The sequence below is a fragment of the Eurosta solidaginis genome, chromosome 5, assembly GCF_040869045.1.
Source record: "Eurosta solidaginis isolate ZX-2024a chromosome 5, ASM4086904v1, whole genome shotgun sequence".
NCBI lineage: Eukaryota > Metazoa > Arthropoda > Insecta > Diptera > Tephritidae > Eurosta > Eurosta solidaginis.
In genome coordinates, this window is record NC_090323.1 from 265,069,853 (window position 1) to 265,095,479 (window position 25,627).

The 25,627-nt window shown below is 34.7% G+C and overlaps 1 protein-coding gene across 4 annotated transcripts in view; it reads right to left on the reverse strand.

Annotated features, from left to right (window-relative positions):
* pbl (epithelial cell transforming 2 pebble) overlaps positions 1-25,627 on the reverse strand; it is a 106,016-nt gene that overhangs the window by 11,258 nt on the left and 69,131 nt on the right. For 3 of the 4 annotated variants that reach the window (XR_010953789.1, XM_067790299.1, XM_067790297.1), the window contains 7 exons: positions 13,461-13,596; positions 13,290-13,396; positions 12,915-13,164; positions 7,118-8,779; positions 1,419-1,550; positions 993-1,355; positions 536-932 (listed from right to left, as the gene is read on the reverse strand). Coding sequence is in view for 3 of the 4 variants with exons in the window: in XM_067790299.1 (XP_067646400.1) it covers positions 536-932; positions 993-1,355; positions 1,419-1,550; positions 7,118-8,779; positions 12,915-13,164; positions 13,290-13,396; positions 13,461-13,596 (3,047 nt within the window). In the remaining variant the exon portion in view is untranslated. The remainder of the gene's footprint in view (positions 1-535; positions 933-992; positions 1,356-1,418; positions 1,551-7,117; positions 8,780-12,914; positions 13,165-13,289; positions 13,397-13,460; positions 13,597-25,627) is intronic. The other variant, XM_067790300.1, reaches the window with a different exon arrangement.

The following is a 25,627-nucleotide window of genomic DNA, read 5'->3' on the forward strand; positions in this document are numbered from 1 at the left end:
GAGTGTCCTTATCGCTACAACAACAAAAACAGCATTACTTCAGAAATATCCCCGGATTTTTTTTCGGCTTACCTCATCATAATTTTTGGATTTTTTTTATTTCGAAAACCGGGATTATCTTCGGATCATTTTGAGAATATTTCGGAAACATTTCGCGGTTGTTTTCAGATTCGAGATATATTCAGAACTTTTTTGGGATATTAAGAGATCGTTTCGCGACCAACTATAGCTCGTTTTATGTGTATCCTCGGATTACTACTAGGGATTACTTATAGATAATTTCAGGACTATTTCGCGTTAATTTTTGGTTGTTTTTAAGATAGTTTCGGGACCATTTCGGGACTAATTTAGTGATCATTTCGGGAATATTAGGGATAATTTCAGGACTATCTCCGAATAATTTGGGATTGTTTTCGTGATAGCTACGGCAAATACCGAGATCATATTCGGGTCATCTATGAATCATTTCGGGATCATATCCGACTTATTTCGGGATTGTTTCCGTTATTATCTTGGGGCTGACGTATGTACTCACCATTTAACAGCAAACTAATACTAGGCAGTCGTTGTACAGGCCGTATCATTAAATCCTGCAAACTTTGTCGTCCACATTCCGGTTTTGTTTGATTAATTTTCAAAAATGCATGAAAACGTGGATTCTGACTATCACATTGTTGAAGTGTCTCTTTCATTTGTTCAAAGAAATTCACATAGGGTGGATAAGCTTTCGTTAATTCATCGCGATGTTGCAAAATGATTTCACCAATTAAACAATCCTCTGACCATTTGCCCTGTATGCCACGCAAACGCTCCAACATACTTTGATGTACTTCGTGTATGGGCAAAAAATTATTAAAAATCAAATTAATCTCCGATTTATTAAGTAAAGCGTCATTGGTTTCAGCAATTTCCTCGAGTGGATTTTTGAAGAGCTGTAGAAACGAGGCATAAGAGTTAAAAATGTTTAAACAAAATTTTAATTTGGTACATACCTTAACAATTGTATCTAGTATACCCACATAATTGGATTCAGTACTAAAAAAATCCATAAAATGATTGAAACGCATCGACTTTTTCGCCGGCGTTGTCTCACAAACTGTAGGCGTGTCAATATGCGCGTCGTTATGCAGTTTACCGGCTTCCAATTTATCCGGACTTGTGGTGCAATCAAAGAAACTACCCGAAACTGAGAGGAGGCCAGCATCCGAAACGGATGAGCGTCGTTTACCCGAACCAATAGGTGTGCCCTCGAATTGTATGCGTTGCGAGAAACGTTTTCGTTTACGTTTATTAAAACTAATAGGCAGTGAATCGCGGCGATCGGTATTGGGCGTATTCGCAATACTATCCAAATACTAAAATGAAGAAAAAGAAACATTAATTAAGATATCACAAGCATATATTGAATGCATATTTACATCGCCAAACAAATAATCCATTTCATCCGCATAGCCATTTTGTATGGTATACCAAAACCAATCGGACTTGAGAATATGTGTACGGTGATTTTTCGGATCGGGCTTGGCTTGAGTGGTGTGTTCATCTACAACCTAAATAATCAGAAGAGGTATAAATAAAATATTTATTAATATGTAAAACAATTTCAAGCCTGTTGACTGTTCACACTCGAGTAAGGATTGAGATTTTCTGCTATTTTAAAACGCTGATAAAAATATTTGTGTATGGAACAGTCGTAATGAAATAATAAAAATATGCACATGCTTTTGCCTTTCTACGGTTTCGAAATTTTTGTATACAAACATATGTTTGGAAGTATTTGAATGATAAACAATTAAAGCGTAAGCGGAAAGCGTGTCGCAGTTTAATGATGAAATTTTAGCTAAATAGTTTAGAATAGTTTTTCAATTAAATTTTTTTATTTTGGCTCTGTTTATGGAATTTGCTCAAATGCAATCACATTTGCAGTTACTTTCTGCTCTGTGTAAACCAAAAATTTACAAAATCTCGGAAAAATTAAATGAGATCTGTAAAATAGCACGCAAGTTTTTTTTTTTCAATCGCAAATACAAATCGCACATAGAGTTGAAAAATTTATGATGTGTTCAAGTAACTTGAAAAATACAGGGTTACTGGAAATATATTTTAATTAACTTATATATATACTTCCAGCCATTCCAAGTTAATTCCAGCATCACTTCATATCGGGGATGTTTTTTGGGTTTATTTCCAGACCAATGCGGAGTTATTTAGAATCCTTTTTTTATTTCTCCCAGTATATTTCCAATACTAGTTCCAATAACTTAACTTTTTTACTAAACTGGTCATTAGCCCTTGTAGCAGTGCGTTCTCTAATCAGAGCCCAATATTTTTCGATGGGTCTGAGCTCCGCGCATTTAGGTGGATTTTTTCTGTAATTGCACGAAGCCAAGCCAAAAAAGTAGTCTCCTCATGCTCTCTTATTAATGGCAACATTCGTTTCTGCAGACACTTATTTACATATAATTCGGTATTAACCGTACCAGTTCTTACAAACCACAGTTCCAAATTGCTTGCCAAGCCAAAAAAATTTCTTGGAAAGCTTTGTTTTGTTTTTTTTTTGTGTTTTCAACTCCTAATGAACCTTTCCTCTACGATCTGCAACATAAACATTAACACCCGATAACTGCGAAAGTCCCCCTAGAACATTAGTTTCATCACCCACGATGCAGCAATTAAAATATTTAAGGAAATCAAGGTGAAGTCAAGAGCTAAGAGCTAAATGTAAGCTGCAAGTTTATATTGGCTGATCACTGCAGTGTATTCCAAGCGAAAGTTGCTGCGATTAAGGATGCGGTGGATGAAATGCTACTTCGGTTAAGGAATTTAACATCTACTCTGATAACTAAGCGGCTATCAAGGCCTTGAGTTCAACTACAATGCGATCGAGGGTGGTCTGGGAGGGCCTGACCTCGCTTGCTCCTGCTGTAGCTGTATGGAGGATGATGAGGTGGAATCATACAATCACTTTATGCTTGATTGCCCAGCTTTTGCCAGAACATGGCGAAAGTATTTCGGTCGCGACTCACTTGGATCTCCCGAGGATTTATCCAAGGTTGAGATCAGTATCATTCGATATCACGCTACCCAACGATTCTCTAAGTAGCTAGATCTACGTCACCGTTATTTTTGTTGTATGTGGTATCACAACGGACCTTCGTGTTGTCCAAGAGAGCTTTGCTTATCAGGGCAGCTATCAGCTAACCTAGCCTAACCTAAGGGGCAGTCGTTCAGGCACTTTCTACAGTATATACCACTTTATCCCTTGCTCATTCTTAACTTTTTTTGCAAAAGCATCGAATCACTGAACTTTTCAGCTACTTTTGTACCCGATATGTGAGGACTTTTTTTTAAGTGTTCGCAGTCAGGGGCTTTAAAACCATTGTCTTTATCACTTCCTGTCTTCTTACCGACAGTCAAACGTTCCTTATACTTTTAAATGGCTCGACATACGCTATTCCGGGAAACTTTTCTAGCGAACTTTTCTAGCAATCGCATAATTGTTTCGCGCAATTTTTGTCTCTGCTTATTTTGGACACGAAACGTATTGAATGATTTTGAAGCTTGACATAAGCGCAAACCTTATTACAGAAATTTATTAAATAACACCCTGTTTCAGAATTTGGTTCAAAAGCGTCGTATATCAGCTGTAAAAAATGCAAGGGAATCAAAAGGACTGTTTTAAAACAGATTCTGAGATAGGTTGGTTCCCAATCAAATCTTGAGGACGTTTTCGAACTGGCAGACAAGATACGAACATTTCCAACTCAAGCGTCGATTTGTAACTTTCGTTTTCCTCATGCATGATCAAGTGACCATATAATCTGCCGACGTCATATACGGTGCAAATTGGATATGTTTTTTCTTAGAAACCCTATATATATCTGTATGTATGCATCTCACTTTATGTGCTATATACTATATATTTTACGACATGGTGATTTTTAAAATTATCCAAAACAGCACTAATCTACGACTTAAGAAATACATAAATGCTAATTATTTGGCAGCACAATAAATTATTTTCAAAACGTAGAAAAAGCATAGAGGTGCAGTAAGGGGAAAAATTTGCGTACATAAAATTTTAAAATATAAATTTTTTCTGTTTTTTTTTTTTATAACTACCGCATTTGAGTAAAAAGGCAAAAGCAGCGTGTAAAGAACAAGAATAAGAAAACATAAAATACAAATAAAAACCAGATAACAAAAATTCAAGATGAGGATGGCTTAAAGAGTAATAGAGTGCATATGAAAAAAAATATATATATATACATATATATTAGGGCGGGTCAAATTGTATGGGGAAAAAAGGGGGGAAAAAATGCAGGTGCACATCCAGATTCTGAATCTATGGGTCATACTGAGTAATATTGACCATGGGACCATAGGTCTGAAATGAATTTCGAGCCTAATTTTGTTAAAAAAATTTTTATTCCAATCCGAATCCGAATTTGACATTTATTTTCATGTTTATTTTTTTTTTTTTTTTTTTGTGAGAGCTGCTATTCGGATTGTGATATAAAATTTTCTAACAAAATCAGGGAGGCTCGAAATTCATTTCAGACCTATGGTCCCATGGACAATATTACTCAATATGACCCATAGATTCAGAAACTGGATGTCCCTTTTCAACAATAAATTTGACCCACCTTAACTAAAATTTATTGTGAAACATCATCTATCTATATATATATTTATATATTTAGATATATATTTTATTTATATATAAATATATATATAGATAGATGATGTTTAACAATAAATTTTAGTGAATTTATAATTTGCATAGCATTTTTAACAATTTTCTTTTAGTTTTTGCAAAAATTTTGTTTTAGAAATAGCTGAAAAGTAGTAAAAGTGCGCATTTGTTAGAAGTTTTAAAAATAATTTTTTGTGCTGTCTGTTTTATCCTTAACCATAGAAAATTGTGTTATTAAATTCCCAAAACCACATTATGTATAACAAATATTACAAACAAATTTTAAAACACTTAAACACACTTATTAATTAGTTTGAAGGGTAAAAATTGATTATGAATAATAAAAAAAAAATGCATTCATGAAAAATGTTAAAAATGCGTGGCAAATTAGACTACGGTCATTGAAGATTTTTTTTTTATTTTATTGTAAACACTTACAAATCATATTTTTTCGCGCTTTTAAAAAAATTTAATTTCTTGGGTGTACAAAAAATTTTAAAATAGGTTGTTACATAATATGTGCACAATGTTTTAATAAAATTTGGACAGAAGCCTCACGTCTGCTCGTCTAGATGCTACCTTAAATAAAGTAAAAAAAAAAAGCTTTATTCGCCTGCACTCGACAAGGGGAGGTATCTCCTAAAATTGTATACTGGACATATAATACTGTTGTGAAAGCAATAGTCATCTAGGCTTGCTTACTTTAGTGGCCGAAGACCACACAAAGAACAGCAATAATAAAATTAAAAAAGCTGCATCCCTTGCTGATGCACTTAGTGCTTTTGTGGGACTACTTCCCTTCTCTATTCTAACAGAGAGGAGACAACACTCGCTGCACTAAGACTGCATAATATCTCTGAGCTTAAGAGCGGAAACATGACAGGCATGTGAAAGTAATCAGAAAATGCATATCTAGAAAATGAAATCCTATGTGATTCAATGGCCCCTGCACATGAAATTTTCAATCTTCGGGAAACAGGTAATCCTTACACAGACCCCGACGACTTAAGATGTGTGCTTCACGGAAGGATCTAAATTTGATGACAGAAAAACGGGAACTAGCATCTATGGGCTGAACTTCAAGAAATCGATACCATCGGGATGCTACCTCACTATTTTTCAGGCAGAAATCTATCCAAGAGAAGTTTGGGGTAGAGAGTCTCATCGAAAACGCTTATCCTAGAGGAGTATCCTCATTATGTCAGGCAGCCAGATAACCTTACGGGCCTAGCAGTTTACACAATTACTTCGTAGCTATTGGATGAATGCATTGGAGTCCTAAATGATATGTGAGCCAAAAACAAGATTTTGTTGAGATGGGTTCTCAGCCAGCAGAGGCATGAAGGATTCGAAAAAAATTTGAAAGTTCGAGTTTTTAAAAGTATTCATGAAAATTTCCAAATTTATTATTGTTTAGGGTTTTTGGAAACTATTTCGGTACGCAGTTTTGTAACTCAATTCATTTTAGTCTGACAAGTATAAGTTTCAAGTCTCTGAAAATCTTGAAGGATTTTATATTGCAGAATACTACGAAATCACTTTTCATTCCGGGCATAGGGCCAATCCACTTTTTTTGAAGAAATGGAGCCGAAAGTAAAAAAAATAATTTGTTTTTTTTTTTTTTTTTTTTAAGGTTTCCTCCAAAAAATATATAGGCATAGGACCTTTCGGCGGTCACCGTGGTGTGATGGTAGCGTGCTCCGCCTACCACACCGTATGCCCTGGGTTCACGCCCGGGCAAAACAACATCAAAATTTTAGAAATAAGGCTTTTCAATTAGGAGAAAATTTGTCTAAGCGGGGTCGCCCCGCGGCAGTGTTTGGCAAGCGCTCCGAGTGTATTTCTGCCATGAAAAGCTCTCAGTGAAAACTCATCTGCCTTGCAGATGCCGTTCGGAGTCGGCATAAAACATGTAGGTCCCCGTCCGGCCAATTTGTAGGGAAAATCAAAAGGAGAACGACGCAAATTGGAAGAGAATCTCGGCCTTAGATCTCTTTGGAAGTTATCGCGCCTTACATTTTATAGGACCTTTCGTATTGTATCTTCAAAATATTGAAAAGCGAGAAATTTCGGATGCTACAGAGTGAAACTTATTTGAAAAAGCGGGTCTTATCGATTCCTCTTCCCATTCCGACACTTTATACTTTTAAATACAGCTGTTTTGTTTTAATAAAAAGCTGCTCTCGTAAGTTTTGTCAACATTTAACAAGGGAAAGGAGTATAAGTAAAAAAAATCATTAGGAACAAAAGGTTATTTGTACACCCAAATTTGCATCTCGTATTATTTTCTTACTACCGCAATCCTCGATCTTTTAATTTCTATTATCTGTGTCGTTTGTATTTATATAGTTTTCCATTTCTTGTTCTTTTGCAAGTGTAAATTTGCAACAAATAAAAAAGAAATGAAATGCAATTAAATACCATTAACGACTGATTAAGTGCTATATCCGCATTTGGCACGATTTGATTATTGACAGAATGAATTGGATGCTGCGTATGCTGATGCAATTTGTCTTCAAAATTAGTTGAACGTTGGGAAATATGATGAGGTGTCGGCGGTGACGCATGAAGCACGGTATTAGGAATAGGAGCAGGAACAGGAGTTAGGGTTTTGGTTGTTGTTGTAGGAGTGGATACCACAGTAGCAGCATTGAATGTTGAAATTTCACTCACACACAACTTCTGTGCAGACACCGCCGCAGCAGACGTTGAGGGCGATGGTGCAGTGATTTTCGACAACGATTTAGGGGTGCCAATAGCTCTAAGGAATTTAGGTGGCGCTTTGGGCGTTTTAAAACCACTACTTGGCATTTCGCGTTCACATTTTTCATCCTTCTCTGGTGTGGTTGCCTGTATATTTGTTGTGTTGTTGTATTTATCTTTTTTGCTACTGCTTCGCGTAATACGATCACGTAGACTACGAAATTTTTCTTTGACTGGTTTGCGTATCGATTCATTAAATGTTGTTTCCATGGATGCGATCGAACAGAATGATTCATCTGCATTACAACGTTCTTCAGCGCCATCAAGTGCTACTGAACTTCGTCGTGGGCGTAATATTTTCGCAATCGGTGTACGAACCGCCACAAAACTCATAGATCTGCGTATTGATCTTGTTATCGAACCAGTACGTATAAGTTTTGGTTTTTTGGTGCTATTTGGCAAAGCAAATGACTCCATCGACATTAGAGAAATGCTATCAAAGCTTTCACGTTTACGCTTTAAATCATTAAGCTCATCGAAATCGGCATCATCCACGTTCAGATCGTCTGTCTCCATAGCAGTCGGTTCATTTTCGGTGAATCTCAAAGTTGGCGTTTGCAGTGCTATAGCCGGGCATATTTCAGGCAAGGCATTTAATATTGGCGATAGATTTGGATTTTGAAATGCATTCTCTGTTTCCTTTGTAAGTATAATACCGTCAGTGGTCCTGTAGTTATTGGGATCATCTACAGCATTTGGATCATCACTTGTGTCAGATTTTATTGGTGTGCTAGCATTGTCATTAACTTCATTACAGGTTGTGTCTTTTTTATTTCCTGCTCTAACTTCATTAGAATTAGCGTTTATATCAAATTTGGGCAATAAAATTACACTTTGCTTTTGTGGCGTCTTCACACTCAACAGTTTGTCTGCAATAATTATTTCATCGGCTTCATCTATATCAACACCGTCTGGTAGTGGTGAACCAAGCTGTAACTCTGTATTACGATCGTAGTCGATTACTAAACGCTCATCAAAGTAGTCATCATCCTCATTTCCATCAGATTCATTTGCTTTGTCATTGGTGTGCGCTTCATCGACATCCATTTGACGATCATCAGGTTCTGTTATTGATTTAGCAACATCAGTCTCATTTGTAATTACTTCTTCAGTCTTAATAATTTCGGTTACGGTCTTGCCTGCAAGAAATGTCCTTTCTTCTCCAACATCTGTTGGTGGCTTATGGTCACATGTATCAGATTTTGGGATCAGTTTAGTAGTTGATGGATCTGTATGTGGGTTAGTTGGAGGATTGGGTTTGGGAGAATTACAAGTGGTGGTTATGGCTTCGAGAAAATAGCCACCAGTATTAGGCATGACCTGTAAATTTTTAAATTTATAAATATCGGCACATGGTTTTCTAGAACTTTTTGATAACAATAATTCTGGTGGTATATATATCTAATTAAACAAAAGCATTTTTCAGTGAGCTAGATATTAACAACAAATCAGTTTACTAGGTTTTGTTTGCTGTTTGTTGTTTTAACAATTTTATTTTATCTAATAGAAGGTATCAGTGGAAGTCGGCAATAAAAAATGAATTAATTTTAAGACTAAATAAAAAACTTGTAACCCTACCCGTAAAATCGAATACTAACAAGTAAGGAAGTCTAAGTTCGGGTGAAACCGTACATTACATACCCAGCTGTACGCTTGAAATGCTGTTGTTGTTTGTTTTGTGTGCTTAATAGTGTTAAGGCTGCGCAATAATGCATACACATATGGTTCTATTCTGAACTAATTTTCGTTTAAAAGAAGCAAAAAGAATACAGATATCAGTTTCCCTTCGGATATGGGGATTTCCCTACTATAACAATAAAAATATGATTGGTACAAAACTATTTTTCGCTAAGATTTAACTTATTATTTTCTTCTACGACCCTTTTAAAAATCTTTTATTTAAAAGTGGGCGTGGTCTTTAACCGACCTCGTCCATTTTTTCTAGAAATATTTCCTGCTATAAGGAAAATATGTGTACCCAATTTTATTACGATCCGTTAATTTTTCTTAGAGTTATGGCTCCCGAAACAGAAAATTGCTTAGTCATAAAAGGGGCAGTGCCATGCCCATTTTTTTAATTTGTAGTTTTCCCTATTTATTGTTATAAATCCACTTGAGAAATGAAATACCATTGACACAAAGCTCTTTTTCGCTAAGATATAGCATATTTTATTCGTCCACGATCCTTTTAAAAATCTTTTATATAAAAGTGGGCGTGGTCCTTAACCGATTTCGTAAATTTTACTTCAAAGCATTCCTTATACTAAAGGCAACCTCTCTTCCGAATTTTGTTACGATAGGTTTAACGATTTTTGATTTATGATTAATAATGTTTGTAAAATTGATTTTATCACAAGTGGGCGGTGCCACGCCCATTTTAAACATTTTTTTTTTTTTCAAACTTTTATCAAGAGTCTCAATATCAGTCCACATGTCAAATTTCAACATTTTAGGTGTATTATTTACTAAATAATCTGGTTTTTTGTGTTTTCCAAAATGTTATATATATAAAAAGTGGGCGTGGTTGTCATCCGATTTCGCTCATTTTCAATACCAATCTATTATGGGTCCAGATAAGCTCGTGTACCAAATTTGGTGAAGATATCTCAATATTTACTCAAGTTATCGTGTTAACAGACGGACGGACATGGCTCAAACAAGTTTTTTTTCGATACTGATGATTAGATATATGGAAGTCAATATCGATCTCGATTCCTTTATACCTGTACAACCAACCGTTATCCAATCAAAGTTATAATACCCTGTGTACAAGTACAACGGGTATAAAAAAGTTCAGTAGAAATGGGACTACCTGTATAACTTTAAAATAAGGTTTAAATGAGTTGTCCCATTTTTACAGAACTTTTTTTTGTAGCTCGTTTTTATGGATATATTAAAAGTTTTTCTTCTATTCCTTTTTAAAATTAATAAATTTTTTATTGTAGGTCATACAGTTATCATTTAAATACCAGATATGTTTAATTTTTTCGCTGCTATTAGCCGTTGAGCTGACACTTCAGATTTGGCATTTCTACTTTGCAATTTTCAGCTATCACATTACAGATGTCATTTGTCAGTTATCATTTGTTACTATAAGTTTGTCATATATCAGTTATATTATTCATAAATTTTAGAAAATCGGTGTAGTTACAGCCCGATACAACCCAAATTAAAGCACAGTGGTGAATTTCGGAAAAACTTTGGTAGATAGGAATGATCCGAATTTCGATTATCGAAACTAGACCATAACCGAAAATTTTAAAGCAATAAAAGTTATTTATTACTATATGTTATCATTTTTCAATTGACACTTTAAATTTGCTTCGACGGATTTTTCAGTTTCGTGTTATCAGTGCTCATTTTTTAGATGTCGATTGTGAGTTGTTATTTATCAGCTGCCATTCACAGTTGTCAGTTATCTTCCTGAAGTCTTTTTATGAGAAAACCTAAAAACCTTGAATGAAGTGATCCAAGACTGTATCCTTTTGGGGAAAAGCAGAGCTGCATAACAGAAACCATTTTAAATTTCACAAATTTAATATTGTCACGGCGAATTCAGTACCAGGTAGTGATATTCTATCAGCTGTTGCTTCTTTTCGATAATTTCCAAGCCTCGGTACAACAATATGTCAGTTAATCGAAAAACATGCTTTATTTTTTTTATCTCAACATTTTTCTGCGTGGCGAATCGGGTTTAACTCGCTTTGCCATCAATCGTTATTCAGAAAATTTCAATTCATATCAGAAACTTTCAATTGATATTTAGAAAAACTTCTTCTTCGTATATCTTACCATCAATGGACTGTTAGACAGTGAATACTTAGAAATGGATGCAGGTCCTTAGCAATCCTGAAGGGTATGACGGACCACCGTGAGAAACAGTGTGATTTAAAGAGTTCGTTGTCTTTTCAGGGAGTGTGTGAGTAGAAGAGTGAGGGGGAAGGAGGAGGATAGAGATATGGAAACGGACATGGAGAAGGTTAGGTACAATGGACTTTATTTTACACCATATTGCCTTTACTGTGTTCAACATTGGGGAACAGAAACTTCGGCGTGGTAGGCGGAGCACGTTGCGCTACATAAATTTTACAAGCGTTCAGTGAAATTTCCTAAGTATGAATTGTTATTTTTTGAATATTAATTGTAGTTTTCTGAATATTAAATGTAATTAAGTTTCTGAATATGACATGGAAATTCTGAACATGAATTGCAACTTTCTGAATATCAATTGTAATTTTCTGAATATTAAATGTAATTTTCTAAACATGAATTGCAACTGTCTGAATATTAATTGTAATTTTCTAAATATTAAATGTAATTTTCTGAATATGACATGCAACTTTCTGTATATCAATTGTAACTTTCTGAATATAAAATTGTGCTCTGAATATGAACTGCAAGTTTCTAAATATGAATTGTATTTTTCTGATTATGAAATGAAAATTCTGAATATGAATTATAACTTTCTGAATATGAGTTGGAACTTTCTGAATATCAAATGGAAATTCTGAATATAAATTGTAGTTTTCGGAATATTAAATGGCAATTTTGAATATGAATTGTAACTTTCCGAATAATAATTGTAATTTTCTGAAATGAATTGGACGTTTCTGATTACAAACTGAAAAAGGGTAGACTATATTAATTTGGTCTTCTGATTGCCAGTTTTGTATGTGTCTCAAATGACAACATTTGGTTAATTCGTTGTAGTTCTATAAATAGAACAAAAACAGCAACAATACCAGTTTCTCTGAAACCGCCTTACAAACATGCATAACTTCAACAAATAATTACATACGAAGTATGTGATGTGTAGAAGATTAATATATGCAAAAGAAGGCAATTGGGAAAATCTTTACAACAACTAAGGCATGACGTAGCTGAATGCGTTTGTAACCATTTCAACTATCGTAGGAGTGCGGGTTCGAATCCCACTCCCGGGAGAAAAGGCTTTGAAGAGATTTACAAGGTATAATCAAAACAGCTGTCGCCTTGTCCGTCCTGATGTGACGTTGTTTAAATGTTTCCCAAATTATTAAATAAATTATAAAATAAAAATTGCTTGAAATAAATGTTTTCATACATTTAAAGCAATACGGGCAATCCCCGATTAACTCTTACAAACAGACAACATTTTTTTTTTTCCTTTTTTTTTAACTGTGGTCATTACATTGTTTTCGCGTTTACCGTTTTAAAATAAGCTTAAAATTTATTTCCACCATTTTCCTATTTTTCTATCAATTGTTATTATTTTAATTGATTATGATCCGAATCAATTAGTGTTTTTTGTTACGGTACAAGTTAGTGCCACACCACAGCAACAAACACACTGGAAAACACATGAGCAAGCAAATATACACAAACAAACACGCAAAATACAATTGCATGCAGAAAGCTTATGATTACAATAAAGTGCCTACGAAAATATTTTGCAAATGAGAATACAAAGACTCACGACATGCGAGCATTCGGGATCGTCCAACTCTGCCGGCATGCCTCCATTACTGATCAAAACATCCACCATATGTTGATGTTCATCCGCGGGGAAACCAAAGAAACAAATCTTTTGACCTTCAAACGCTTTCAATTTATGCTCACGCGAAAAGTCATCGGTCGTTGCACGAAATTGCAGCTCATCGCGTCTCGCCCAAGCAGCATAAACCCAGGCTGGTCGCACCACGGTCAAGCGAAATGTTTTTGCGTATCTAAAGAGAATACAAAAAGAATGAATAATGAGCATAAAAATATTTCAAAAAACAAAACCTAAATAAAATTATACAATGTAATACATCACAAGTTGCCACACTTCTGCGCGACAAAACCAACTTACTGATATTTATCTCCACCACTCTGACTACAAATTAGATGTGTGATCTTGGAATTCATGTCTTTGCGTATGCAGCCGCCCATCGAATGTATCAGATTGACGAGGCGAGTCTATTAAATAAATTAAATGAACACTTTATATTTAACCAAAATATGTGTCACACGTTACTCTTACCAACTCATCCTTTTTCCGGATGCCCGTAAAACACGTAACAACCCCTCGCATTGAATAATTGTAAATTGGTCGCGCATTACGTATGAGTCCATCATTTGATGCGGCAGCACATTTTAAGGCAGGTGGGCCCAAAATGCTATGAGAAATGAAAAAAATAAATAAATAAAATAAAACACAAATTAATTAATTGAAATGCTCCATATTTCGAAGAATTTTTGGCGCCAGCCAATACGCAATGCGTTTTCATTGAATAATTCATTCATCAGTTCATGGGTAATATTTACAAGAAAATATGCAATGCCGGCCGCAACAACGTTGTGGGATGTCACCAGCCAAGGCGATTTTTGGGCCCAAGTGTTTCTTAATAGGGGAAAAACATCCATTTCGTCGATCACAATAAAAGTAGAGAAATGTGCAATTTTTTTATATTAACTTGAAACCGAGGCATATAGGAGAAATTCATATTCTAAAGAGAAAGAACTCAACCAATAGAAGGAAATTATGATAATAACAGTTATGGAAGCAGGGATAACAAAGTTTTTTCCAAAGTTATATTTTGCGTCAATAAACCAATCCAATTACCATGTTCCATCCCTTTTTTCATATTTGGTTTAGAATTGGCATATTTTTTTTCATTTTTCGAAAATTTCGATATCGAAAATTGGGCGTGGTCATAGCCGGATTTCGGCCATTTTTTATACCAAAATAAAGTGTTCAGATAAGTACGTGAATTAAGTTTAGTAAAGATATATCGATTTTTGCTCAAGTTATCGTGTTAACGGCCGAGCGGAAGGATAGACGGACGACTGCGTATAAAAACTGGGCGTGGCTTCAACCGATTTCGCCCATTTTCACAGAAAACATTTATCGTCATATAATCTATGCCCCTACCAAATTTCATAAGGATTGCTAAATTTTTGTTCGACTTAAAAGTATTCTAGACAAATTAAATGAAAAAGGGCGGAGCCACGCCCATTATGAAATTTTCTTTTATTTTTGTATTTTGTTGCACCATATCATTACTGGAGTTGAATGTTGACATAACTTACTTGTATACTGTAAAGATATTCTATTTTTTGTTAAAATTTGACTTAAACAAATTTCTTTTTTAAGTGGGTGTTTTCGTCATCCGATTTTGCTAATTTTTATTTAGCACACATATAGTAATAGGAGTAATGTTCCTGCTAAATTTCATCATGATATCTTCAACGATTGCCAAATTACAGCTTGCAAAACTTTTAAATTACCTTCTTTTAAAAGTGGGCGATGCCACGCCCACTGTCCAAAATTTTACTAATTTTTTATTCTGCGTCATAAGGTTAACCCACATACCAAGTTTCCTCACTTTATCTGTCTTCGGTAATGAATTATCGCACTTTTTCGGTTTTTCGAAAATTTCGATATCGAACAAGTGGGCGTGGTTATAGTCCGATTTCGTTCAATTTAAATAGCGATCTGAGATGTGTGCCCAGGAACCTACATACCATATTTCATCAAGATACCTCAAAATTTACTCAATTTATCGTGTTAACGGACATACGGTAGGACGGACATGGCTAAATGAATTTCTTTTTTCGCCCAGATCATTTTGATATATAGAAGTCTATATCTATCTCGATTAGTTTATGCCGTTACGGATTACCGTTATGCGAACAAAATTAATATACTCTGTGAGCTCTGCTCAGCTGAGTATAAAAATGCGATGGATCTTGAAGTTCTTTCCTTATTATCAATAGCGGTTCAAACCACCTTACCCACGTGCCTAATTACTAAAAGCAGACTTAAGTCTTTAACTGCATCATATTATCAATAGTAAATTTAAAATCATGTTTACCCTCTGCGCAGGGGCCCATAAACAATTTCCTGCCCTACTTTGCGCATAGTCCGCCTCTGTATTTACATATGTATGTAGATTTGCACAAAAGCCAATAAACTGAAGTGGTTATTGATGCCAAATGCAAAAACTTAAATAAATATTCAATTGTTAATTTAATTGCCCGTTTTATTGGTAATGTTGGAAAATTGAATTATTTCGAAAATTCTGTGAAACACTTTAAGCGATAAATTCTTTGTAAAAGCATCAGCAGGTGCCACAGCTCTTAGTGCATACGTTTATATGTATAAATCCATGATTGATCTAAAATTCACTTGAAACTTTACAAGTTATGAAAACTTTGTTAAGCGTTTATATATGTACAAGTTTGAATTTCCCCCTGCCAGTTGAGAAAATTGGCCTCATTCATTAATTGTTGCCAACTCAAATACTTTTAAACAGGACATAAATTCGTAAACATTACCAGCTGCTTAGTCCTTCGCTCGGAGCGAAATATGTGAATGGATCATATTGAGCTGAGGAAAAATAAAACATACATCAAGAGCATGTCTAAAAAATCTCAAAATATTTTTGCTGTTACAACAGCAGAATGTAAACATAATCGACTACTCTGATCATAACTTCAACTTACTTACAATGCATTACTAAATATTGATTACTTTAATCGATTAAACACGAAAAACTGTCCGCCTACCCCATACCCCCCAATGCAATTTTTATTTTTTACAAAGCCTTTTCTGACTGACTAGTGCAGGTATTAATAAATCGAGTATACAGGTCGGTGGCTATTGAATTGGGAAGCTGTAGTGGTACTAATAACTTCATTCTCATTTCCATACTTTTTTCTAATTTTATTTTTCTCTTTTAAATTTTAATTTATTCATTTTTAATTGATTATTATATTTTATATATTTTTAAATTTTATTTTTATTTCATTTTTTTTTTTTTTTTTAGGTTAATTCTTTTTATTTTATGATCATATTTTTACACAAATTTATTACTTTGTTTTGTTTTTTTTTTTTTTTTGCTATTTTTGAATTTCGTTTTCATTTAATGTTTCATTTTTTATTCCTACTTTTTTCTTTTTTTTTCTTTATTTTTAAATATATATTTTTTTACTTTTTTGTGCTTTTTTGTGTTTTTTTGTGATTTTTTTGTTTTCTCTAATTATTTTGCTGTAATTTTTTATTTGCTTTTTATATTTTTTATTTATTTCGTTTTAATAATTCCTTTGATTCTTTCATAAATTTTTTTATTTTTTAAGCTTTATTTTTGTTTTTATGTTTTTTAATCTTGGCTTATATTTTCTTATCTTTATTTTCGTATTTCTTTAATTAATTTCTTCATTTCTATTTTTTCTTACCTCTTTTTCTTAATATTTTTATTTTTTCTTCTCTTTCCCACCTTCCCCCCCACTCGTTTTATCTTTACATCTCGTTTCTATTACTTTTTTGTGTATTTTTTTATTAGATTCTCTTTTTTTCATTTTAGTTTTATTTTTTATATTCTGTTATTTTTTAAAATTTATTTTATTAAATTTTTTTAATTTTTCTTTCCTTTTTAAATTTTTTTTATTTTTCTTTCTTATCTAATTTTTTTATTTTTCTTTCTTATTTAATTTTTTTTATTTTACTTTCTTATTTCTATTTATTTTATTTTTGTATTTCAAAGGTTTTACTTTTTATTAAAAGTGTGTTATTTTATTTATTTTAACCGGTTTAAATGTTTTTTTGATGTTTTTCAACTTTATTTTTTTTTTTTGTTTTTGTTTTTTTATTTTTTTTCTGATTTTCAAATTCTATTTTATTTCATTTTTCTTTCATTTTTTCTTTTTATCTGTTACTTTTTTATCCTTTATTTTGTTTTTATGTTTTATTAATCTTTTTTATATTTTCTTCTTCGTATTTCTTTTAAAGCATTTTTCTTTCATTTCATATCATTTTTAATTTTTTGTTCCCCTTTTTTTATTTTTCATGCGCTCTTAATTACTTTTATTTTCTTTTTTATCCTTTTGTCTCTTTTTTATTATTATTTTTTTTTTCTTAAATTTTTTTAAATCTTTTTTATCTCGTCTTCCTTTCCAATTTTTATATCTCTTTTTGCTAAGTTATTTATATTTTCTTTCCTGTTTTTTTTTTTAACTTTATAGTTTTATTCCTCTCTTCTTATTTTTATACCTTTTTTTTATACCTAAAAAAGAAATGGTATATTAACTTTGTCACGAATCTCGTGTAAGTAAGTCCTTAAAGGAAAATAGATAGGCCCACCAATAAGTATATCGATATGATCAGGATGAAGAGCTGAGTTTATTTAGCCATGTCCGTCTGTCCGTCTGTCTGTTTGTATGCAAACTAGTCCCTCAATTTTTGAGATATCTTCATAACATATGATGAGTGGGTGTATTTAGGTGTCCGATTAGACATTTGTCGAAACCGGCCGGAGCGGACTACTATAGCATATATTCCCCATAGAACCGATTTTTCATAAACAAAGGATTTCTGTCATATCTTCCTCAATTTAGCAGATTGAAGCTTCAACCTTCACCATATGCTTTAGTATATTGCACATATTGTTGTCTGAAAAAAGTGCATAAGATCGGTGGTATATATAGTATATATTCCCACAACCGATTGTTCAGATAAGAAGCTTTTCGTAATTACTGCTCCATTTTAACAGTTAGAGGATTCAAATTTCACGAAATGCTTACGTATATAGCATATATTGTGGTCTAAAAAAATCAGAGATCGCACACCCGCATGGCTAGTAGAAAAGTATAAACTACAAATATACATGTATGTAGCTGGTAACCAAGCATGGATAGAACTGTTCGCGAAATGACTATACCTTAGGAGGAATGGGTGAACGAGAAAACCAAGAGTATAAAAGCAGCACAAGCTGAGGAATCAGACTGATTTAAACACGCTATTAGTTTGGAAGTACGTGATATTGAAGTATAATTGTACTACTTCCAAAATAGTCAAATTAAGACCATTTTGCAATACTGAATATTGGAGATATTTGTTCGACAGTTCAGCGAATCGAACGTTATCAGAAGGTGCATCATTATCAGAAATCCCCAAAATTCGTTACAATATATATACCCCATATAAACTGTCATTTCTGTCCCCTTTTTAACGGCTAGGAACTTCAAATTTCATCAAATACTTACGCTTACGTTATACATATATGCTTGCGATAAGTGATTCATTGTCATAGCTATTTCATGCAGACCACAAAAAACGTGAAACTTTGCATCCTCGCACAAACTACGTACCTATTTTTTATTATACTCAGTTGAGCAGAGTTCACAGAGTATATTAACTTTGATTGGATAACGTTTGGTTGTACAGGTATAAAGGAATCGAGACAGATATAGACTTCCATATATCAAAATCATCAGTATCGAAAAAAAATTCGATTGAGTCATGTCCGTCCGTCCGTCCGTCCGTCTGTCCGTTAACACGATAACTTGAGTAAATTTTGAGGTATCTTGATGAAATTTGGTATGTAGGTTCCTGGCCACCAATTCAGATCGCTATTTAAAATGAACGATATCGGACAATAACCACGCCCACTTTTTCGATATCGAAAATTTCGAAAAATCGAAAAAGTGCGATAATTCATTACCAAATACGGATTAAGCGATGAAACTTGGTAGGTGAGTTGTATTTATGACGCAGAATAGAAAACTAGTAAAATTTTGGACAATGGGCGTGGCACCGCCCACTTTTAAAAGAAGGTAATTTAGAAGTTTTGCAAGCTGTAATTTGGCAGTCGTTGAAGATATCATGATGAAATTTGGCAGGAACGTTACTCTTATTACTATATACCTGCTCAATAAAAATTAGCAAACTCGGAGAACGACCACGTCCACTTTTTAAAAAATTTTTTTTTAAATTCAAATTTAAAAAAAAAGTTTATATCTTTACAGTATATAAGTAAATTATGTCAACATTCAACTCCAGTAATGATATGGTGCAACAATATACAAAAATAAAAGAAAATTTCAAAATGGGCGTGGCTCCGCCCTTTTTCATTTAATTTGTCTAGGATGCTTTTAATGCCATAAGTCGAATAAAAATTTACCAATCCTTGTGAAATTTGGTAGAGGCTTAGATTCTAGGACGATAACTGTTTTCTGTGAAAAAGGGCGAAATTGGTTGAAGCCACGCCCAGTTTTTATACACAGTCGACCGTCGGTCCCTCCGCTCGGCCGTTAACACGATAACTTGAGCAAAAATCGATATATCTTTACTAAACTCAGTTCACGTACTTATCTATTGGTGTAAAAAATGGCCGAAATCCGACTATGACCACGCCCACTTTTTCGATATCGAATATTACGAAAAAAGAAAAAATGCCATAATTATATACCAAATACGAAAAAAGGGATGAAACATGGTAATTGTATTGGTCTATTGACGCAAATATAACTTTAGAAAAAAACTTGGTAAAATGGGTGTGACACCTACCATATTAAGTAGAAGAAAATGAAAAAGTTTTGCAGGGCGAAATCAAAAGCCCTTGGAATCTTGGAAGGAACACTCTTCGTGGTATTACATATATAAATAAATTAGCGGTACCCGACAGATGATGTTCTGGATCACCCTGGTCCACATTTTGGTCGATATCTCGAAAACGCCTTCACATATACAACTAAGGGCCACTCCCTTTTAAAACCCTCATTAATACCTTTAATTTGATACCCATATCGTACACACACATTCTAGAGTCACCCCTGGTCCACCTTTATGGCGATATCTCGAAAAGGCGTCCACCTATAGAACTAAGGCCCACGCCATTTTAAAATACTCATTAACACCTCTCATTTGATACCCATATCGTACAAACAAATTCTAGAGTCACCCCTGGTCCATCTTTATGGCGATATCTCGAAAAGGCGTCCACCTATAGAACTAAGGCCCACGCCCTTTTAAAATACTCATTAACACCTTTCATCTGATACCCATATCGTACAAAAAAATTCTAGAGTCACCCCTGCCCACCTTTATGGCGATATCTCGAAAAGTCATCCACCTATAGAACTAAGGCCAACTCCCTTTTAAAATACTCATTAACACCTTTCATTTGATACCCATATCGTACAAACAAATTCTAGAGTCACCCCTGGTCCACCTTTATGGCAATATCTGGAAAAGGCGTCCACCTATAGAACTAAGGCCCACGCCCTTATAAAATACTTATTAACACCTTTCATTTGATACCCATATCGTACAAACAAATTCTAGAGTCACCCCTGGTCCACCTTTATGGCGATATCCCGAAAAGGCGTCCACCTATAGAACTAAGGCCAACTCCCTTTTAAAATACTCATTAACACCTTTCATTTGATACCCATATCGTACAAACAAATTCTAGAGTCACCCCTGGTCCACCTTTATGGCAATATCTCGAAAAGGCGTCCACCTATAGAACTAAGGCCCACGCCCTTTTAAAATACTCATTAACACCTTTCATTTGATACCCATATCGTACAAACAAATTCTAGAGTCACTCCTGGTCCACCTTTATGGCGATATATGGAAAAGGCGTCCACGTATAGAACAAAGCCCCGCTCCCTTTTAAAAATACTCATTAACACCTTTCATGTTTGACACCCATATTGTACAAACGCATTCTAGAGTCAACCCAGGTCCATATTTATATCGATATTCCGAAATGCGTCCACCTATAGAACTTAGGTCCACTCCCTTTTAAAATACTCATTAACACCTTTCGTTTGATACCCATATCGTACAAACAAATTCTAGAGTCACCCCTGGTCCACCTTTATGGCGATATCTCGAAAAGGCGTCCACCTATAGAACTAAGACCCACGCCCTTTTAAAATACTCATTAACACCTTTCATTTGATACCCATATCGTACAAACAAATTCTAGAGTCACCCCTGGTCCACCTTTATGGCGATATCCCGAAAAGGCGTCCACCTATAGAACTAAGGCCCACACCCTTATAAAATACTTATTAACACCTTTCATTTGATACCCATATCGTACAAACAAATTCTAGAGTCACCCCTGGTCCACCTTTATGGCGATATCCCGAAAAGGCGTCCACCTATAGAACTAAGGCCAACTCCCTTTTAAAATACTCATTAACACCTTTCATTTGATACCCATATCGTACAAACAAATTCTAGAGTCACCCCTGGTCCACCTTTATGGCGATATATGGAAAAGGCGTCCACGTATAGAACTAAGCCCCGCTCCCTTTTAAAAATACTCATTAACACCTTTCATGTTTGACACCCATATTGTACAAACGCATTCTAGAGTCAACCCAGGTCCACTTTTATATCGATATTCCGAAATGCGTCCACCTATAGAACTTAGGTCCACTCCCTTTTAAAATACTCATTAACACCTTTCGTTTGATACCCATATCGTACAAACAAATTCTAGAGTCACCCCTGGGCCACCTTTATGGCGATATCCCGAAAAGGCGTCCACCTATAGAACTAAGGCCCACACCCTTATAAAATACTTATTAACACCTTTCATTTGATACCCATATCGTACAAACAAATTCTAGTCACCCCTGGTCCACCTTTATGGCGATATCCCGAAAAGGCGTCCACCTATAGAACTAAGGCCAACTCCCTTTTAAAATACTCATTAACACCTTTCATTTGATACCCATATCGTACAAACAAATTCTAGAGTCACCCCTGGTCCACCTTTATGGCAATATCTCGAAAAGGCGTCCACCTATAGAACTAAGGCCCACGCCCTTTTAAAATACTCATTAACACCTTTCATTTGATACCCATATCGTACAAACAAATTCTAGAGTCACCCCTGGTCCACCTTTATGGCGATATATGGAAAAGGCGTCCACGTATAGAACTAAGCCCCGCTCCCTTTTAAAAATACTCATTAACACCTTTCATGTTTGACACCCATATTGTACAAACGCATTCTAGAGTCAACCCAGGTCCACTTTTATATCGATATTCCGAAATGCGTCCACCTATAGAACTTAGGTCCACTCCCTTTTAAAATACTCATTAACACCTTTCGTTTGATACCCATATCGTACAAACAAATTCTAGAGTCACCCCTGGTCCACCTTTATGGCGATATCTCGAAAAGGCGTCCACCTATAGAACTAAGACCCACGCCCTTTTAAAATACTCATTAACACCTTTCATTTGATACCCATATCGTACAAACAAATTCTAGAGTCACCCCTGGTCCACCTTTATGGAGATATCTCGAAAAGGCGTCCACCTATAGAACTAAGACCCACGCCCTTTTAAAATACTCATTAACACCTTTCATTTGATACCCATATCGTACAAACAAATTCTAGAGTCACCCCTGGTCCACCTTTATGGCGATATCCCGAAAAGGCGTCCACCTATAGAACTAAGGCCCACGCCTTTTTAAAATACTCATTAATACCCATATCGTACAAAATAAATTCTAGAGTCACCCCTGGTCCACCTTTATGGCGATATCTCGAAAAGGCGTCCACCTATAGAGCTTAGGCCCACTCCCTTTTAAAATTATCATTAACACCTCTCATTTGATACCCATATCGTACAAACAAATTCTAGAGTCAAGCCTGGTCCACCTTTATGGCGATATCCCTAAATGGCGTCCATCTATAGAACTATGGCCCACTTCCTCTTAAAATACTCTTTAATGCCTTCCATTTGACACACATGTCATACAAACACATTCCAGGGTTACCCTAGGTTCTTTTTACAACATGGTGATTTTCCCTTACTTTGTCTCCACAGCTCTCAACTGAGTATGTAATGTTCGGTTACACCGAACTTAGCCTTCCTTACTTGTTTAATATTTATCTTAAAAATCGCTTAGATATGTATGTACATCTGTTCACTTTATATTTTATATCTTATACACCTATCTATTTGGATATTACGAATGGGATAAGATTATTGTTCAGCCCCATTCATGAAAGATATGAAGTCCCGTCCTTATTTGTTTCTATTTCTTTTTTCAAATTTTTTGGTTTCGTATTTTTATTTTATTTATATTTTCGTATTTATTTCATATAATTTTTTTTTAATGCTTTGCTTTTCTTTCTTTTTTTTTTTTTGTCTTATATACAATATTTTGTCTTATTATGTTTTAATATTTTTCTCTAATTTCAAATATTTAAATTTATTATTTTATTACTTCTGTTGCGCAAGATTTGTGTTGTAGAATTGTAAGTAACAATTTTTCTTTAGTTTTGTTATTTGGGATGAATTTTAAACTCAAAACACCATACATACAGCAGCAATAGAAAATATGCTACTACACACTAATTTGAATTCATACATATGTTTGTATGTACATATGTATATACTTCAAATAAAGAAAGACAGGTTATCAAAGGCATCCTCTACGAAAATAATAACAGAGTCAATATCACCATAATAATAAGCCTCATCACAACCGCCCATCAAATGCCAAAAATAGAAATATCTCACTCCATAACCTTAAACAAAACTAAGCCTACACCAAAATGGAACATTTACAAAATTAAAAAAAAACACGACTTAAATTCAAATCTCTTTCACTTACTGAAAAGTTTAGTTTAAACTATTTTATTATGAACGTAGTTAAGTACACCACCAACTCAGTTGCTGGTGCGAATTGGGTAGAGCCCAGCTAGGGTTAGTCACAATTCTTACTCAATTATGTATGATTAACAATAAATTGTTTATTAACTAATTAAAATAATATTTTATATTTATAATGGAAACCATGAAAACATTAATTAGCCTATCATCCCTCGTATATATATTTGTTTTGTGGACTAGAAAATCTTTAATAAAAAAAAAATATTACAAATATTTTAAGAATGTAGAAAATCCAACAATGTCCTTGTAGTATACATTTGTATGCATGTAAACATCGCCGCTGGCAACGTTGTCCTCTAAATAGCATGTAGTTGTTGTTAACTCAGCTGTCTTTGACCTGTGTAAGAGGCCAGCGGGAGTCTTCTCGACCAAACGAAAGCGTGTAGCAACAGCGAAGATTGTTTACACATCATGCTATAGTCACAATAAAAATTGAACTGTCAATTAATTAGCATTTTCACAATTAGCCTAATTGTGAACAAGTTCGAAAATGCTCAGATATATAAGTGAAGGTGAAGGCATTCCCAAGACACCTAAAAAAAAATAAATGTAAGGTGCGATAACCTCGGAAGAGATCTAAGGCCGACCTTCTCTTCCAATTTGCGTCGTGCTCCTTTTGATTTTCCCTACAAATTGGCCGGACGGGACCTACATGTTTTATGCCGACTCCGAACGGCATCTGCAAGGCAGATAAGTTTTCACTGAGAGCTTTTCATGGCAGAAATACACCCGGAGCGCTTGCCAAACACTGCCGAGGGGCGACCTCGCTTAGAAAGATTTTCTTCTAATTGAAAAACCTTATTTCTAAGATTTTGATGTTGCTTTTCCCGGGGTGTGAACCCAGGGTATACGGTGTGGTAGGCGGAGCACGCTACCATCACACCACGGTGGCCGCCGATTTCTGTAAAATAAAATTGCCGATAAAGTTCCATTTACTTCCAGTTGTGCAGTGGATTTCAGTTAAACCATTCAATATTTTTGAAAAATAATAAAAATTACCTACTTTTTAAGTAAGTCAATAATCAAATTCATAGTGTCAACTAAGGGATATATGTACGTCAAAATTAGAAACAGCCTCGCTGACCTGATGAAGCTCTAGAGTTGCATTTTTGATACGTAACACTACTTTAAGAATCAACCAAAAATATTGGATACTCGAACATATGTATACTGAATTAAGGTTAGTTATATTTCATTCATTTCTGTTGACCTTTTCATGAAAACTCAGACTCTTTTCACAGGATGATTCTGTATGTTTCCTTCCTAGACCTATTTAGTAGGTCATCGGTTCTTTTCTGATTGTAGTCTGGCCATATTAATTTGGTGATTCTACAGGTGTCCGTAGAGTACCAATCGCGGATTGCTATTTTCCTTAGATAGGTGAGAATGTCTCTTTGAACTGATGTGAGTGGTGGATGCACCGCGACTGCTTCCGTGATGTCCAACGATGCTCCTTCCTTTGCTATTTCATCCGCTTTTCGTTGCCGTCAATGTTCCTGTGGCCGGGTACCCTGCTGAGAGTGACAGCTGCCTGGTTGGCGGCTTCACGTAGCACCCTCTTACAGCTATCGACGGCTTTAGAGGATGTGTACGGTGATTCTAGCGCTTCGAGTGCCGCTTGGCTATCGGAGTATATAACTACCTCACCGTCTATCCGGTTCTACAAAAGGAAGATGCAGGCCCTCTCTATTCCTTGCAGCTCTGCTTGGAAGATT